The 17,724-nt window shown below is 49.1% G+C and overlaps 1 protein-coding gene across 6 annotated transcripts in view; it reads left to right on the forward strand.

Moving 5' to 3' along the window:
* bnc2 (basonuclin 2) overlaps positions 1-17,724 on the forward strand; it is a 302,463-nt gene that overhangs the window by 272,069 nt on the left and 12,670 nt on the right. For all 6 annotated transcript variants that reach the window (XM_036933758.1, XM_036933756.1, XM_036933760.1 and 3 more), the window contains one exon: positions 14,969-17,478. In XM_036933758.1, the coding sequence (XP_036789653.1) occupies positions 14,969-17,478 (2,510 nt within the window). The remainder of the gene's footprint in view (positions 1-14,968; positions 17,479-17,724) is intronic.

The raw sequence follows: 17,724 nt of genomic DNA on the forward strand, positions 1-17,724 counted from the left end.
TATGGAACGTTGTGTTGTGATTGGAAGGTAGATTTATCTGAAGGCTGCAGTTTAAAACCGGCTTCTTTGTTTTGATCAGTTAGGACTCTCTGCAGTGGATCATCTATTCCCTTTGAATGTGTCTTTAAAAAGTGGTGAGTGTGTGTGTGAGGTGTGTTTATGTCGATGTGTGGGCGCGTGTGTGTGAGCGAGAGTGTCCATACTCTACGTTCACGAGGCTAAAACGACACACACACACACAATGGCTCTTCCGGAGCTCCTTGGCGCATTAAGGTTCTATTGACAGGGGAGACTCTTGTCTGCGCTTCTCTTTCAGCACGGCCGTCCTAATAGCACTTTGACATCTCCATTCTCCATTCAGAAAGCTTTTGTGTTCCGGGGGGACATTTGTGAATAGAGAAAAGGGCCCTCTCTCTTTCTCTCTGTCTCTTTGTGTTTTACACGCTGTTAGGGTCTTGTGCTAGCAGACACAAACATGTTGTGGGAGTTGTACAGCAAATAGCCATTTGTACCTGGCCCGGACCTGGGGAGTTAGTAGAGAGAGAAGGAGGAAGGGGGATGGAGGGATGGAATGAGAGGAAGAAGGAGTGTTTAATAGCACTTGAGTACTAACCATAGATGTAGCCATCGTTCCCTGTGGACTGTAGAGGCCCCCTCTGCACCTTGGCATGACTTTTCACTTTAGCCCCCCACCCCTTCTCCTCCTCTCATCCCTCCCTCCCCCTTCTCCTCCTCTCATCCCCCCCTTCTCCTCCTCTCATCCCTCCCTCCCTCCCTCTTCCTTTCTGCCACCGTGTGCTTCAGTGACTCCATCTTTCTCTCTCATCACACAAAACACAACCGCCCCCCCAGAGAGCAGGGAGTAGAATGATTAGTTGACTGTGCCGGTTAGACTGTTGGGTGGATGGGTGCTGTGGTCGACCCAGACATGGGATCTGGGGTCATAAATAATTCCACCAGTGTGACAGAGAGCTACTTTAGTGTGTTAGGAACCAGCTAGCAGGGTCAAGGAAAGAGTCAGGTGGGTCATTAGACAATTTGTCAAGTAAATATGTGTGATTATGTGTTTCTATATGATATAGTCTAGATATTATAGAAATATGTAATGGGATAGTGATGAGGATAACCCTAAACCACCCATGCATAAAAATACATCATGCTTTGACAATGAGCCTGAGGTCACTTTCCAATACTCAGTTGGCTTGAAAGAGTCAACTTACATGGATTCAGTCCAGTGGTTTTTATGGAATTCTCAAGTACATTAGTATTGACAGATAAAAACACATGTAGCCAGTTGTATGCTCATATCAAGGGTCAATGTAAAGGTATTATAGACCAGTATACAGTATATTTCCATATATCTTTGACATGTTTGTCTCTGCTCTGTGACCAAATTGTGAGGTCATGAACAGACTCGAGAGACACACACACACACACACACACACACACACACACACACACACACCAAGATTGTAGAGCAGGAATGTTTTCCTCCCAGGTAAACCTGCCAAGCTGTAATGACCACCAGACCCAGAACCAAACTCTCTCTCATGGTTGTTTAGATCTCAAGACATCCCATATAGGACGTGTAGGAGAGAAATATAGCATTTAGGGAGGAACCAGAGCCAAGCAGCTTTGTTTGCCTAGTACCGTTCACACGCCAAACAAAATAATGTCTATAAGTTTGTGTTTATGTGTTGGCAAGACTTGAGGTGTTTGAGGAGATGAGAGAGAGTGTGTGTGTGTGTGTGTCCTAGCGTGCATGCATTTATGTGTGTGTGTGTGTGTGTGTGTGTGTGTGTGTGTGTGTGTGTGTGTGAGAGACAGAGAGAGAGCTGGACCAGCAGGAATGCAGTCTAGCGGTACACCTTACATGGCTGCTGTGCTTACAGGCCTGGTGCTGGTCTGACCTACCCTCTGAAGAATGCCCCCTGACTGTCAACCAACCCACCAGCCAGACAAAACCTAACGGGGAGACTGACTTTCACTAAGCAATGCAGCTCAGTGTGTTGAAGTGTGTGTGTGTGTGTGTGTGTATGGCGTCACGGTTAGCACCCGCTCCCATATGCTTTTACCTGTGGACACAGCAGCTGGCCTTCAGAGCCTTTTGAGTCGGACAGACAGACAGACAGACAGACAGACAGACAGACAGACAGACAGACAGACAGACAGACAGACAGACAGAATGACAGACAGTCGGACAGTCAGAGAGGAGTCCTTGTATTTCTCCATGGTGTTTAAAGGGATTACATCGCCCGGCGCTGTACTGCTCACTGCCCCTCCACTTCAAAGCAGCTAGCAGGCTGTGCCAGGGGCACACTGGCCCTCTCTCACTGCACGGCCCTGGCACACATCCCACATCTGCCCAGAGGGACTGCCAACGGCACACACATAGCCAGAACTGGCCCAGCATACCCTGTGTGTGTGTGTGTGTGTGTGTGTGTGTGTGTGTGTGTGTGTGTGTGTGTGTGTGTGTGTGTGTGTGTGTGTGCGTGTGTGTGTGTGTGTGCGTGTGTGTGTGTGTGTGTGTGTGTGTGTATGAGAGACAATTATCATTGAGGATTGTTTTTTTATCTCTCCAAACCTTGTACTTTTCTCCAAAGTCAACCACCTGCACACAGTAGTCCCTCCTCATCTGTAGGAGTATGTACAAACTGTCCTTAGATTAGCGATTAAAATAGCTTACTGTCACTAAGCCCTCATTTACCTCCACTGGCCCCAGAACAGTTGTCAAATCAACTCAGTACCACTGAGCCAGCCAGTCACGTCATGTTCCAAAAAACTTTATTGTCCATTTATGGTCAATTGGTATTTTGTCTTTGGCTTCCATGACAGGAAAGCTAAAAGTGGCAGTCAGACATGAGCTAAGGGTGCCAGTGAGGGACAAACAGTGCTTGGTACCTCAGCCAATGGGCTCCCAGCCATGTATCCAGTGACTCCACACAACTTCTGACTCCAATAGAGTTCATACACGTACCAAATGTGTCATGACACATACACAGATTCCCAGATGATTCATTTGGGCTGTGATGTGTTGACACGGTGTGATTCCTGACTAGAATCGAGCCATATGTTCTCTATAGTACCGCTACTAAAACCTGCTAAATCAAGATAAGCTCTTGGTGAAACTACCAAAACAAAGTAACAAAGAGAAGAAAAAGTGAGAGATATTCTTGGCTATATTTTCATTGACCTGTACTGAGTTTGGATGAATTTACATTAGGAGGAGATACGTTTACAGACATTCCCCTGAATAACTAAAACACCTAGTCAGATACCAGAAGGTAGTAAATCTGATTTGTGAACAAGCTAGATCAATATATGTCCATTGTGTTATAGTGGAAACGTTGCCCCCCCCCCCCCCCCCCCCCCCCCCCCCCCCCCCCCCCCTCTTGACCTCATCCTCACCTCACCTCTCCTTTCATCCAAAGCTGTGCTCCCGTCCCACTCTCTCTGTCAGGGTCCTGCCGTACACACAGACCAGCCATACCACCGTAATAGAATCAATCACACACAACTCAGACAAGGTGAGCAGCACGACATTTGACCCATAAACCCACCAACCCTCTGGCTGGTCAATATTCAAATAAAAAACACCACCACCTCATCCTCTCTTCCATTATCCACTAATTGTTTTCTAAATGATATCCACCCTCCTCTCCCTCTCTCTCCTCCTCTCCCCATTTACATTAGACAGTATATTTAAAGGAAGCAGGGAGTTAATTTCCCAGAACTCACCAGGAGCTCCCGTGAGGCTTCACTTCCCCTCTCCCCCGCCACCTCTACGCCGCAGACAGACCCGTTCCTTTAGCAGCTATCGCTAACACTAACACTAGCCACCCCGACAGACCTGAGAGGACCTGGACATTAGCTAATCCATATTTATTGCATCTGGTCCCTCTTCCCCCGGCTTGTAATTTGTATGGAGAGACATATTAGCGCTAACACGCTAGCCCTGGCAACAACAGGTTCAGACTGGTGTGAGATGCTACACGTCTGAATTGACTTAGCGTTAGCCTCGCGGGACCTAGCGGGAGGGAAGGTACTGGCTAGCAGGACTTGTCTGGCCGTATTGAGTTTCTGTGATGGCTGTTTAGCTTGTAGCTATGTGGGGGCAGAGGGGGGGAACAGAGGGTGCCCCGGCTCAATGAGTTTACTGACAGGAACCCTTAGACCACAGGGCCAGGGATCGATAGTCCCTGCACTGAACTACACAGCACCGCCAGACGAGACAGACCCAAACAATGGGGGATAGTATTACATTACACACAGTCACTCACAGACGTGTACTTACACACACATACATGTACTTACACACACTTACATACCGGTACATGTGTGTTCATACTGGATTTATTGATATGAAAATGCTTATGTCTCTGATTAACAGGCACGCATTGCCACACACACACACACACACACAGAGACACAGACACACACACACACACACACACACACACACACACACACACACACACACACACACACACACACACACACACACACACACACACAGACACACACACACACACAGACACGTCACCTCTGGAGGTTATGTTTTCCTCCCTTGGTCCTGGAACCTGGTCTCCAGGTGGTCCCATGTGTCCCTCTGAACAAACACTGTCTCCACTTCCTCCTGTGTCACAGGGCCAGCCCCAGACATTGTGTGGCCGCCGCCCACCGTGCAGCCCCGTGATTGGCCAGAGGGTCACGGAGTTGACATTTATTAAAGGAAGTTACACGGCCGGTTATGGGGAGCTGACAGTCCTCTCGTCACGTCTCTGGTCCCGCCAGGAATCACAGGGGTTTGGGTTTCTGCCTCCCAACAATAAAATAAACAATGAACTTGTTAAGGGCCTGTATGACCCTCTCAGGGCTCCCTATTGAACCAAAATGACAGCTTTCGTTTTGCAGCTCTGTGCCACTGGGATCTGTAGTTCTACCGGAGTAGAGTAGGAGAGCTAAGGCAGTGGAGCTAAGGTGGACTACATGTCGTCTGCCATAAAAACACATGTTGGGGTTTGGGAAAGGAGAACATTTGAAGTATTTCAAGGTAGTCCTTGAAAACCACAGAGAGTGGAACGCACACCACAAACCTGTGTATTATAGCAGCCTGTCATTTCACATATTGTAGCGCGACGGAATGAACGAGGGAACGAAGGAGGAATGGTGAAGCTAGGGGCTCTCCAGGGAGAAGAGGGTTTAGTAGACTGTGAGGAACAATGAAAATCAGAAAGTAGAAAAGTCCAGTGAAATGGACAGAGTGTTGCAGACCAGATGTGTGTGTGCATGGATGGCTCAAACGCACACATACACACACAGGTCTACAAGGGCTCCACAATCTCCACCTCCCCACGCCTGGCGTCCCCCGGCCTTCTAAAACCTTTGTTTTCCTCTCCTCTATCAGCGTCCTGATACATTCCAGTCTTTCTTTTCTCTCTACCTTTCAAAGCCACTTGGGTTTCATTTGAAGCGTCCAAAACTAAAGCTATTCATCCAAATGTATTACATGTGCTTACACGCACGCAAATGGTAAAACAACATGTTTGGCTTGATTTTATTTTGGGGGTCTTGTGTGTTTTGATGGTCTATAGCGTTTCTTCATGTATACGTTACAGTGCAGAGAGGCTGGGCACATGGGGATGATGTTTATTCTTGCAGTAAGTAATCACCACTATGGTACTTATGACAGTAGACAGGCCCAGGGACCTGGAACAGTGCCCTGCGAGACCCACACACACACACACGCACGCACACCAAGTATGTACACTAACACACAAAAGAAAACACACATTGTGGCCCAAATGCATACTAACAGTTACTTACTCCACACACACACCGAACACACACACACCGAACACACACACACATTCTCCAGGCGCCTCTGGCTATGTGAACTGCTATGCCACAGGGATAGATGTGTTCTGGCACTCAGGTGGGGTAGTGTAAATCACACTGCAGCAACAGTGCCACCCACCTTTTCAAAGATGAATGGGCCGACCCACATGCCAAGCAACAATCCCAATGAGGCCATTTAAAACCAGAGTGGCTGAACCATTGTAATTTGAAACAGGGGGGGGGGGGGGCGACAATTTCCTACTTAAGTATACCTTTTACTTTCCTCGTGGACACTTGAACAGAATCCTGTTCATGTTAGTCATTTCAAAGCAAACAGCAACAATTAGATTTCCCCCGTCAAACATGCAATACAATCGATCTGATCTATTGTTCCTTGATGGGCCAGTCATGTTTACAGCTTGTTATTGCTCTGTCATTTCAAGTGGATTAGAGTGAACAGACAGATGTACATGCATGTCTTGTTGCCGGGGGGCCAGTGTGCTCTGATAAGCCAGTGTGCTCTGATAAACCAGTGTGCTCTGATGAGCCAGTGTGCTCTGATAAGCCAGTGTGCTCTGATAAGCCAGTGTACTCTGATAAGCCAGTGTGCTCTGATAAACCAGTGTGCTCTGATAAGCCAGTGTGCTCTGATAAGCCAGTGTGCTCTGATAAGCCAGTGTACTCTGATAAGCCAGTGTACTCTGATAAGCCAGTGTACTCTGATAAGCCAGTGTACTCTGATAAGCCAGTGTGCTCTGATAAGCCAGTGTACTGTGCTGTAAAGCGTGGTGGGATTTTGCGAGACGCTACAACGACTCCCAGGAACAACGACAAAAACATGTGCAGTACTTCTCTGGGGACCCCATACCCCCCGTCTAGGGGCCCCTGTGTGTGAAAGCATGAAGAGAGGCAGGCAGGCAGGGCAAGGCAGGGAAGTAGGCAGGGAGGCAGGCAGGCAGTAAAATAGGGTACAGAGCTGCCGTGGAACCAGGGGGGTAGAGGAGTGGTGGGAGTTGAGTTAATGGTCTTGCATCTTCCTGGCAGCATGTCAATAATGGCTCTAATCACATTAAGTAAAGAGTCCATTAGCTCATTCTCTCCTCTCTCTGCTGCATGCTAGCCCAGTAAAAACACAGTAGGCTGAGAGCTCCCCTAATGGTGTGTTATAGACACCACTACTCCTGCAGGATGATGATGGGAGACACTGGAAAATCACCATGTGCAGATAGGAGTCAGTACATTGTGTGTTTTTGTCTATTTTTATCAGTCAGTCTCGTGCTCAGTTATTTCAGTTTACAATGTGCACTGTGTAGGGAATTGGTGTATCTGTGTATTAAATTAGTTGTGGTTGATCACAGGTAAGAATGGAATAAGAAATTATATTTGATGCATTTTTACATAAAGACGTAGGAGTTGATGTTTATTGGCTTTGAAGAATTGTATTAAATTATAATTCATTACACCTCTGCTTTCTCTGTTGTAAAATATGGGCAGACACAGACTATGAGATTAAGTTGATGATTAGTGAAGGTTGGAACCTCATTCTCAAGTGTCATTAGTCCATATTAGGTTAGAAAACGCAACAAATATCAAGTATCAATGTTTTACTTGTCCTCGCTCCAGCGGGGCTAATCTTCAAACAGATCAGACTTGTTTCTCTCCGTCAACTGTTAGAGGGGGGGACAGGTATTACACTGAGGGAGAACAGAAACAACACATACATACATCAGAATACAACAGAAACATACTGTAAGCCAATGAGCAGAGCCAAGGAGCAAATGGTGAGCACATGTTAATGCACCTTTCCTCCCGTGGTCCTTGCCAAAATAGTAATCAAGACAAAGGAGATGTGATATAAGAGGGAGAGAAAAGCAGGACATCACACCAAAGCAGCCCCTTCCCCCCACCCCCCTGGACAGACAGGCCATTTCTCAGCCGCCTCACTGCTCCTTTCAGCCCCTGGAGGAGGAACAGCGGCCCCCACATCTGTCTCCCAGGCCCAGGACAGACCGGCCTGGCCGCGTCCAAACGCTGCACATCACACGAATCATCCTCAATTAATGTGAACCATCAGGCGCTCCCTCCTTCCCTCCTTTCTCTCCCTCCTCTCTTTTCTCTCATTTATTGCTCCCTCACTTCTCAGAGGAGTCCCCCCTGGGTGCATTCTGGGTCCGCTGTGTCTTACACTGTAGACCGAGGATACGGCTGCTTAGCACAGCGGGGCTAGCTAGCCAAAACGTTAGCTTGGAAGCCTTGTGAAAAAAGACAGTGAAATCAATAGATCAGTCCAAGCCCGGCCAGACGGTGCTAAGATTTAACTGCTGCGGGAGCATCTTGAAAGGTTCTGAACTGATCTGAAGCCTGGGCAGCTCCAAATATATATTTTTTCTAATCCACTGCGGCGCAGAGGCCCCCGAAATGGCTTCCATGTGCCGCCCCATCTGCACCTCTGCTGGGCTGTGGCCAAAGGACCGTCCTCCTTCCCTTTGAAGGGTTGCGGAGGGACAGCTTTAAAACAACCAGAGGTTACCAGACACTCTTTAGGGGCAGAAAGGGAGAGACCCTGGGAAAAAGAGGGGGAACAGCTCACCCTGGGCCACTTGGATGTCAAGGAGTGCCAGAGAGTGACTCACCCTATCTGTCCTGGTAGAAAGGCCCTAAACCGCCTGCATGCAACCACCACTATAAATTTCACTCCACTCGATTAGCGCCCTAAGCAACAACCGACACGTCGTCATGAATATTTTACCAAAGCCTTGAGTTAAATCAGGTTGGAGAGCAACCAGGGAGGCAGAGCCAGGGTATCTCTGGGCTAGTCTGCTTGAATTGCTTGATCACTGTGTCTGGTTCTCAGTGAAAAAGCAGTCACATTCACTCACACTGCAAAGAGAGCAGACCCCAGTCATTCTGGCTCTGAAGGAGTCTCTGGCACTGATGAGCATCATATTGACCACGACCTGCAGTGCCTGGGTTTAATTGAATAACGGAAAAGGCATCAACCCGGATTCCATATCTGATCTGCCTCCCCCTCCCAAGTTCTAGTAAGAATGATGAACGTGCCGCAGCAGAAGGGCCATGTGTAGACTTTTATTGAATCCCACCTGGTTTAGACGTCAGGGTGTCTTTTTAAGGGGCGGCTGGGATGTTATATGGAAAACAGGATGATTCTCCAGGCCTGGGCTGGGTGAGTCGCACTCCCCTCAGGGGGTCATCATGAGTCCTTTAAGATCACCCAACCCCACCTTCTTTCTCTCTCTCTCTCTCTCTCTCTCTCTCTCTCTCTCTCTCTCTCTCTCTCTCTCTCTCTCTCTCTCTCTCTCTCTCTCTCTCTCTCTCTCTCTCTCTCTCTCTCTCTCTCTCTCTCTCTCTCTCTCTCTCTCTCTCTCTCTCTCTCTCTCTCTCTCTCTCTCTCTCTCTCTCTCTCTCTCTCTCTCTCTCTCTCACTGTTTCTGATTGTTTCCTCTAAGACAGTGTCAGTGTCTTGTTTCCTTTGAGTGTTGTAATACATGACACCATTATCTAACAGCACTACTGTATCAATTCAATTGGAAGTAAACATTTAAAAATGCCCTTTGGCGTTCGCCATCTTTAAAGTGTGTTCTCTCACATACAAAACATTCAGTTTAAATGAGAACATGGTGTTAGCTAAGCGAGATCACAGAGTACCGGTTCCTTACAAATGTCCTCCGCCCACGTCTGGGTCGACCCACTCCCCTGTGACCCATCATCACCATGCAGGAAGTGGTGCTGGTTGTTCAACCAATGACCTCCGACCTTGCCACCAGAGAGCCAATGGGAGCGGAGCAGGGGCTGGAGACAGCCCTAGCCCTCTGACTTGTTGGCTCCAGGCACTGAGCTTTTGTGAACCCCATCCCCCATGGCATCCCTCTCACCACCACCACTACCCAAATACATTATTCATGGACGATAGAAAGAGAAAACAATTATGGGAGAAAGGGAGGGAGAGAAACAGAACATGGAGGAGGGAAGCCACAAGGTTCAAGACCTTCTCAGATCACAAGGAACTCGTGCTTAACCTCCCTTGAAGTGGCGAGCGTGGGGATAGAGGCCGTTTCTTTTTCACGTTGGGGATGAGAGAGCGGCCGAGGGGGATCAATAGGGGATTCCCTGGTGTCTTCTGGGGGTACGCGGCACTCCAAGCCGATTGGTGGATCGATGTGGTTCCCAGGGTTCAACTCCAACGCCACGGCCAGCCAGTAGTCTCCTTCGTGGCGATAGGGTAATACATACAGCCGTGTGGTGGCTGGTCGCATCGCTCTGCCCTTGGTGAATCCGCCTGAAGCGTAGCCAGCCTACGCATTGTAGCCTACATCTATTAGGGCCAAGATGCACTTCCTGGATATAATGTATGTGTCTATTGAATGGCATTATCATAAAGCCTAGAAAGACTGATAACCCCCGTTATGACATCTTTAGTTCTATCTGGGTCACAGATCCCCTATTCCACAAACCCCAGAACACGACTGTCGACTGTACAGCTAACAGCCCATAGATATTAATGGTTGATATTAGCTTTGTTTGCCTTGCGTGAGGAGTGCAGGGTCTCTCTCCATTCCCTGCCAAATAGACTGGGTCATTGGTTATGATAGGTGATGATTAGTGATGTATGTGTATGTTTTCCTTCTAGTCCTCTATGTAAAACCTCCCAGCTTCTCTCTCTCTCAGCGCAGCCTGTTAATAATAGCGCTACAGCTAATTGTATAATTGGCTGTTTTGTTTTAATCTGACAGCGTTGCCCCGGCCCCATAACAAGACCATCTTCATCTTCTCCTGTCAGCCATCATTTAACACGGCAGGTTGCTGGGCCGGGCGCCCCCGACAACACCCGGGCACCTCCGCTACTAGCAAACATTACCTGGGAACGCCGCTAGCGAGCCAACCGGTTGCAAGATAAATAAACACAGCCGTCGTCGGGCGGATGAATTCCGAGTGACACGGACACGGTGGATAAAGTAATAACGTAGAGGGGGTAGAGGGCCGTCCACTAGATTAAGTATCCTACCGCCGCGTCTCTGCTGTAATGATTGTTTCATTGTCATTAACCTCACAAACTGAGGTTTATCCGCATTGTTTAAAAGGACTCTGGGATGTGTTGTGACAGGGTGATCTGTCATACCTCTGGAGGGAGGAGGAACGGGGCGAGGGGGAGGGATTAATGAGGTATTACTTGGGGTTGGATGGAGGGGTGGAGGGGGCAGTGCTGGAAAATACATGGGAACGAGAGGGCCAACATTAGGCTAATTGGGAGATGAGTGCCTCCTTGTAAAAAGTGCTTCTAATGGCACATTTGTTACTCACGCTGCGGCGGCGCTAGACTAATGCGCTAATGCAGAGTGGGCTGCAAGAGGTGGTTAACACTACAGGGACTGTGTGTTTGTGTGCAAATATGTACATCAGCTGTCTCGGAATTTGAGATATGATATGTACACAGTGTGTATATATACACACACACACACACACACACACACACACACACACACACACACACACACACACACACACACACACACACACACACACACACACACACACACACACACACACACTAGCTATTGTGGTGTTAGACGTCATTTCTCATCTTCTAGGAAGTTAGCATTCAATTAACAAGCGCCGTTTGATTTACAAGTGGGTTTATCATTGCATATCTTTGTGTTTGAACGTGGATCGAGTCTCACAGTTTAAGTTTATTTACAGAAAAGTGCTAAAGAGTTGATTTTGTATATAAAAGACATGAAGCCCAGTCATGATAGCATTGCTTTGACTGAAATATGCAATGAAACATGTTCTTGTTCATTGTCGAATATGTTATGTTTTATTATCTGTTAATATTTATTTAGAATTGTTGGTTGCCCAGCTCTTGTGGTCTGTACTTTGATAGTGTTACCATAAAACACGTTAAACATCTACTATTACACAGCGTAAACAGAGAGGGGTTATAAAATGGCCGAATAATAATGAGGAGTTTCTGAGATAAAAAGCACATGAGGTTTCCCCCTGGACCAGGAACTGTAGTCAAGCTAATCCCCTCATATTGTTCACTCACTCTGGTTGGTGTGGGGTTCAGTAAATGCAAGCTGGAGTTTCTCCCTCACCCTCTCTCTCTTCCTGTCTGTGTTTCTATCCCCCCTCTCTCTCTCCATCTATCTCTCCCTGTCTGTCTGTCTTTCTCTCCATCAGTGTCTCTCCCCTTCCGTGGCCTAAGCCCCTGTTGACTGTGCTCCAGGAGCATCTGGAGCAGAGCAGAACAGTGGACGGAGGCTGGGCTGTGTGTGTTTTCCTAGCCCCCACTGCAGTATGGGCCCTCTCTCTCGCCGTAGTACTGACCTGTATCGTGATTGAACAACATGAAGGGATGGGAGGGAAGAATATGATAAGAACATAAGCCATACTTGTCTGTGTCCGGTGACAGTGTTCTGAAAAGCACAAGGATAAATTGCGTGTGATGGGTTTTTAAGGGGACTTGGACTGCCAAGTGGTGGCGTGACCTTTGAACCTTTGAAACAGCAATGTCTGACTCTCTCCTCAGTGGTTAGGGTAAGTGAGGAACATTTATTGTTCATTGATCTGCGCAGTGTAGGCCTACCTTTTTATTGGGCATCTTCTAATCCATAACCTACCTCTGATAAAATTTGCTGTATTGTATTTCATTAGTGTCACTTTGTAACAGTAAACAGATCCAAAATAGTACCACGTATATTGGAATGTGTCATAGCTATTCCATTCTGCACCAATCACTTGGTGAGTTTGTGTCCCTTGTGCGTACGTGCCTGTTATGTACTTGTCAGTTTATTAACGTATGTGACCCTTATTCTACGACTCCCGTTGTACATTTCAAAGTGACTATATCTGAGCAATTCTCTCCATTTCTTATCTTTCTGCCTAATTTCCGATGGAAATCCACATGCCCCAACGGCCGTGCAGCTATGAAATAATAGTGCCCAGGCTACAATTTAAAGTCATATACCTCCAAGCGAAAAACTCACACACACAGAATGAAAGTGTAAAATGTTTTTTTAATGTATATTTAACAACAAATAACCCCAGTTACTATTGATGTTTCGTCTCCCAAGGATTCATTTGGCTTCTATGTCTAAGGGCATGATGTGCAACCACTCTCTATCTACCCCCCCTCTCACTCTCACACACACACACATGAACACACACACACTTCCTTTTCCATTCTCTCCCTCCCTCTGTCTTGTTAAACATTTATCCTGTGTTTTTCCCTTTAAGGCCCTTTGTGATGTATTTTTACACCCTCTTAGACTGTTGTATCTCTGATAGATTCTGCCAGGCAGGAGAGAAGGAGCGGGGTGTGAACGGGGAACAGTACCCTAGCGTTGCTTCTAATTGTTGTGGTTGCACTGTCGTTCCCTTGAAGTCACACTTGACTGGGCTGCAGAGGTCCCACAGGACCATGCAGAGTAAACTGTAGTGTTTATCCCCACCACTCATATAATAAAACACACACACACACACACACACACACACTCATGCATACATTATTACATACATATATGCACACACACTGACACCATTCACAAAGTAGCAGCTCTGTAGTGCACACAGCCCCGTTTTCTTCCTGTGTGAACAAGCAATATGGGACTTAAATTTAAAATAAAATGTCTAGATAATTGATTAGCACTAATGTTGAATCTCATACTAACACCTGTTAAAGTCTGTCAATCAAATAAGTTGTTTAATTGACAGGATGTGCCAATCTCTGTTAGTGATTTGCTGGGTTCCACCCTCCCAGTACACAGTCAGAGCACCAGTGGGTTCAGAGTCTGAGACAACAAAACTGGGTCAGTATTCTGTGTATCAAAGCTCTGAGCCCGACCGCAAACTCCTTCAGTTCAGGTTCAGGTCTTGCCAAGATTCCTTTCCCAGAATCCATTGCCATGTCTCGACGTTTGGCAATTGACGCGCATGTTTGTTCAAAACTCGAGGCGTTTTATTTTTCTGTGGTTAATAGCACCATCTCCAAAAGAGACGGCCGCCAAGGAAAGTGCTCCTCTTGGAATAATGCTTAGAGCTCTCCCATCGGAGTCATTCTTTTCTCCCAGGATGGAAACTTTGTTTCCCACGCTTCCACAGGGCTCCACAAGCACAGGGTTGGGAAACACCAAGGCCGATGTAAAATATGTCCTGTCAACATTTACTTCATTACATTTCCCGTTCCTTCTCTCCATAGGCAGTGTAAATGCAAGCACATGCGTTTTCCTCTTGACACGGTCACACTGATAAAGTATGGCTGCTTCATTAGTATTGCATCTGATGGGAGATATGCATCCCGTAAACCTCATTAACATAAAAACTGATCCCAGGTCTGTTCTTAATGAAAGTGATGCCAGATCGGTGTCACCTCCAAAGACGCACTTAAATTAACATGGATGTTCTTATTTTAATGTCAAAGTCGACTTAACCCCTCATAGACTGATATTCCTAACTCCATTTTACTTTGTTCATTAGATTCCCTCAGAGATAAGAGGAAACTATGAAAAATGGCTGCCAAGTAGCAAGGTACGATTAGTGGCTCGCGCTAATTAATCCATTCTTTCTTTTAGCAGCCTTTTCTCTCCCCGGCTGTCATCGCGGCAGTAAACATAGCGGAGCTGCGTGCCGTGCGCTGTTCTGAGGGACTCTCAGCGAGAGTTCACATCTTTCACGGGCTGTTTTTGTTAAACAGTCTCACAGCGAATAGATCAACGTCCCCAGAAATGGTTAGAATTCACAGGTACCCACTAATAGCCCACCAGCCCCACCGGCCCCAGCGGTCTCCATTTGTTTGCTTTTAGACTTTATTAAACTCTTCCTGTTCCTCTCCCTGTGTGCCTAATGACTGTGTATGCATAGCTGATGAAAGGTAAAGAAGGAAGGAGAGAAAGGGGGACAGGGAAGAGGAGGAGGGTTATTATCAGAGCTCTATTATCAATCTTTACTTGTCGCTTCAGGGGCCTCTGAATTTCATGAGCCGATAACAACACCCCTTCCCTACCCCCTTCCACCCTGCTCCCTCTCGACCTCAGACCGACCACAGTGATTATGCACAATCAATAACTTTTGTGTGTTTTGTCTATTCTCTCTCGTCTTTCCATTGGGCCTCTAGGATGCTGCGGGCAAGGTGCTGGACCGCTGGTCCATTATGTCTCGGGAAGAGGAGATCATCACCCTGCAGCAGTTCCTTCGTTTCGGAGAGACCAAGTCCATCGTAGAGCTGATGGCCATCCAGGAGAAGGAGGGTCAGGCGGTCACCGTGCCCTCCTCCAAGACCGACTCAGGCATCCGGACGTTCATCGAGAGCAACAGCACGGGACGCGGCCGAAGCCCAGGCCTCCTCAACCACATGGAGACCAGCAGCCCGTCCAGCATCCACCACTTTGAGAACATCCCTAACAGTCTCGCCTTCCTGCTGCCGTTCCAGTACATCAACCCTGTGTCGGCCCCCATGCTGGGCCTGCCCCCCAATGGCCTGGCGCTGGAGCAGTCGGGCCTCCGGGTCCTCCACGACCGGGATCGTGAGGCCAGCCTACCCAACCAGGGCGAGCCGGTGGAGAGCAGCGAGTCCGAAGTATCCCTCAGCCCTTTCCGCAGCAGCGGTCAGAGCCCCAGCCGCATCGGAGCCCTGGGGGGCATGAACAACACCATCGAGCCCAAACAGGAGCCCAACAACCGAGCATCACCTATCTCGCCCACTCCTTCCAACCAGCCGTCCCAGCAGCAGACAGAACAGCAGCAGCAAGGCCAGCAGCAGCAAGGCCAGGGGCAACCCGGGACCCCACGGCCTAGGTCCAACTCCCTCAACGACCACCAGGCCCACCACCACTTTGTGAAGAGCGAGCAGTCCAAGAGCATTACCCACTCATCCTTCTCCTCCAAGATGCACCGCATGCGCCGCATGGGAGCCACCTCACGCAAGGGCCGTGTGTGCTGCAACTCGTGCGGCAAGACCTTCTACGACAAAGGTACTCTGAAGATCCACTACAATGCCGTACACCTCAAGATCAAGCACCGCTGCACCATCGAGGGCTGCAACATGGTGTTCAGCTCGCTGCGCAGCCGCAACCGCCACAGCGCCAACCCCAACCCACGCCTGCACATGCCCATGCTGAGGAACAACCGCGACAAGGACCTCATCCGTGGGTCGGGCCCCGGCACGCCCGTCATCTCCAGCGCCAAGAGCGGCTTCACCCTCACCAGTCCCGGACGGCCGCCTCTGGGCTTCTCCACCCCGCCCCTGGACCCCTTGCTCCAGTCACCCCTGCAGAGCCCACTGGTCTTCCCCTCCCTGAAGTCGGTGCAGCCCATCCAGCCGGTGCCCCCTTTCTACCGTACGCTGCTGTCCCCACAGCACCTGGTCAGTCCTCCAGTGTCACTGCCCACCAGCCCCATCCTGCCCTCCACCACCAACACCACCTCTCTGATGGACCAGCAGCATCAGCTCCTGGCTGCCGCTGCAGCCGCAGCCTCCCACAACGCCCACAATATGTCTTCTGAAGGTGGGCTAATGTCCCACCACAGGCTGCCCACCCCCAGTATCCCCCAGCAGGATTCAGCTGCTGCCACCAACACGGACCCCACGCCCAAGAAGAAGCCCCGTAAGTCCAGCATGCCGGTGAAGATCGAGAAGGAGGTGATTGACGTGGCGGACGAGTACGATGAGGACAAAGACGACGATGATGACGACAGCTGTCACCACCACCACCACCACCACCACCCCTCCTCCCACCTCCACCACAACAACATCAATGGAAACCGCAACAACAACAACAACAACAGCAGAGGAGGGAACAACAACGGCCACCACAGCGGCGGCAGCGGGCACCAGTCCCCCTCCCAGGATGAGATGAGCCCAGGCCTGATGAGGGGACACCTGATGAGGCACGACCAGGACGACTGCCGGGGAGAGGGACCCGGAGGCGAGGGCGGCAGGGGCGAGAGAGGAGGCCCAGGCGGTGAGCTCCGCTGCATGGACAGCTTCACCTCCGAGGACCAGGACCACGAGAGAGACTTTGAGAACGATTCTGAGACTTCGGACTCCAAGATGTTCTACCGCGAGGAGATGATGGAGGTGGAGGAGCAGCACCAGAGGCTGAGGCTCAACTCCTCCAGGAGCTCCAGAGTAGGAGGAGGCAACAACCTGGAAAAGGACCAGGAGGACCTGCAGGCCAGAGATGAGGAGGCGCAGCTGAGGAAGGAGATGGAAGACCCCAAGAGCCGCACCTCACCCTCACCCCACCAGCCCGCCATCAAGATTAAGGAGGAGCTCAACGACCCCACCTACGACATGTTCTGCATGAGCCAGTACGGCCTCTACAACGGGGGCATGGCGGCTGCCGCAGCCGCCGCCGCCAGCATGGCTGCCCTTCACGAGAGCTTCATCTCCTCCATGAGCTACGGCGCCAGCCCGCCCAAGTTCCCCTCCTCGCACTCCCCCGAGGGAGAACTGTGCACCAGCCCCAACTCCAACGACCCCAAGATCTGCTACGTGTGCAAGAAGAGCTTCAAGAGCTCCTACAGTGTCAAACTGCACTACAAAAACGTGCACCTCAAAGAGATGCACGTGTGCACCGTGTCCGGCTGCAACGCCGCCTTCCCCTCCCGACGGAGCAGAGACAGGTGAGTGTCGTACAACACACACACATATACACACTAACAGTGTCTTTTTTCTTGGCTTACAATTGGTTCTTAATTTGACTGCCTCAATTTTTCTGACTAATTATTTAAATATCAGTAGAATATGAATGAATACTATGATACAACTGGTGTTATTAATTCAAGTAACAAAACAAGAATTTGAGATAAACAATAATGGGGCCTCCCACTCCTCTTTCTATTCTGGTTAGAGCCAGTTAGCTCTGTTCT

This window comes from Oncorhynchus mykiss, chromosome 10, assembly GCF_013265735.2.
Source record: "Oncorhynchus mykiss isolate Arlee chromosome 10, USDA_OmykA_1.1, whole genome shotgun sequence".
NCBI classification, from domain to species: Eukaryota; Metazoa; Chordata; class Actinopteri; order Salmoniformes; family Salmonidae; genus Oncorhynchus; species Oncorhynchus mykiss.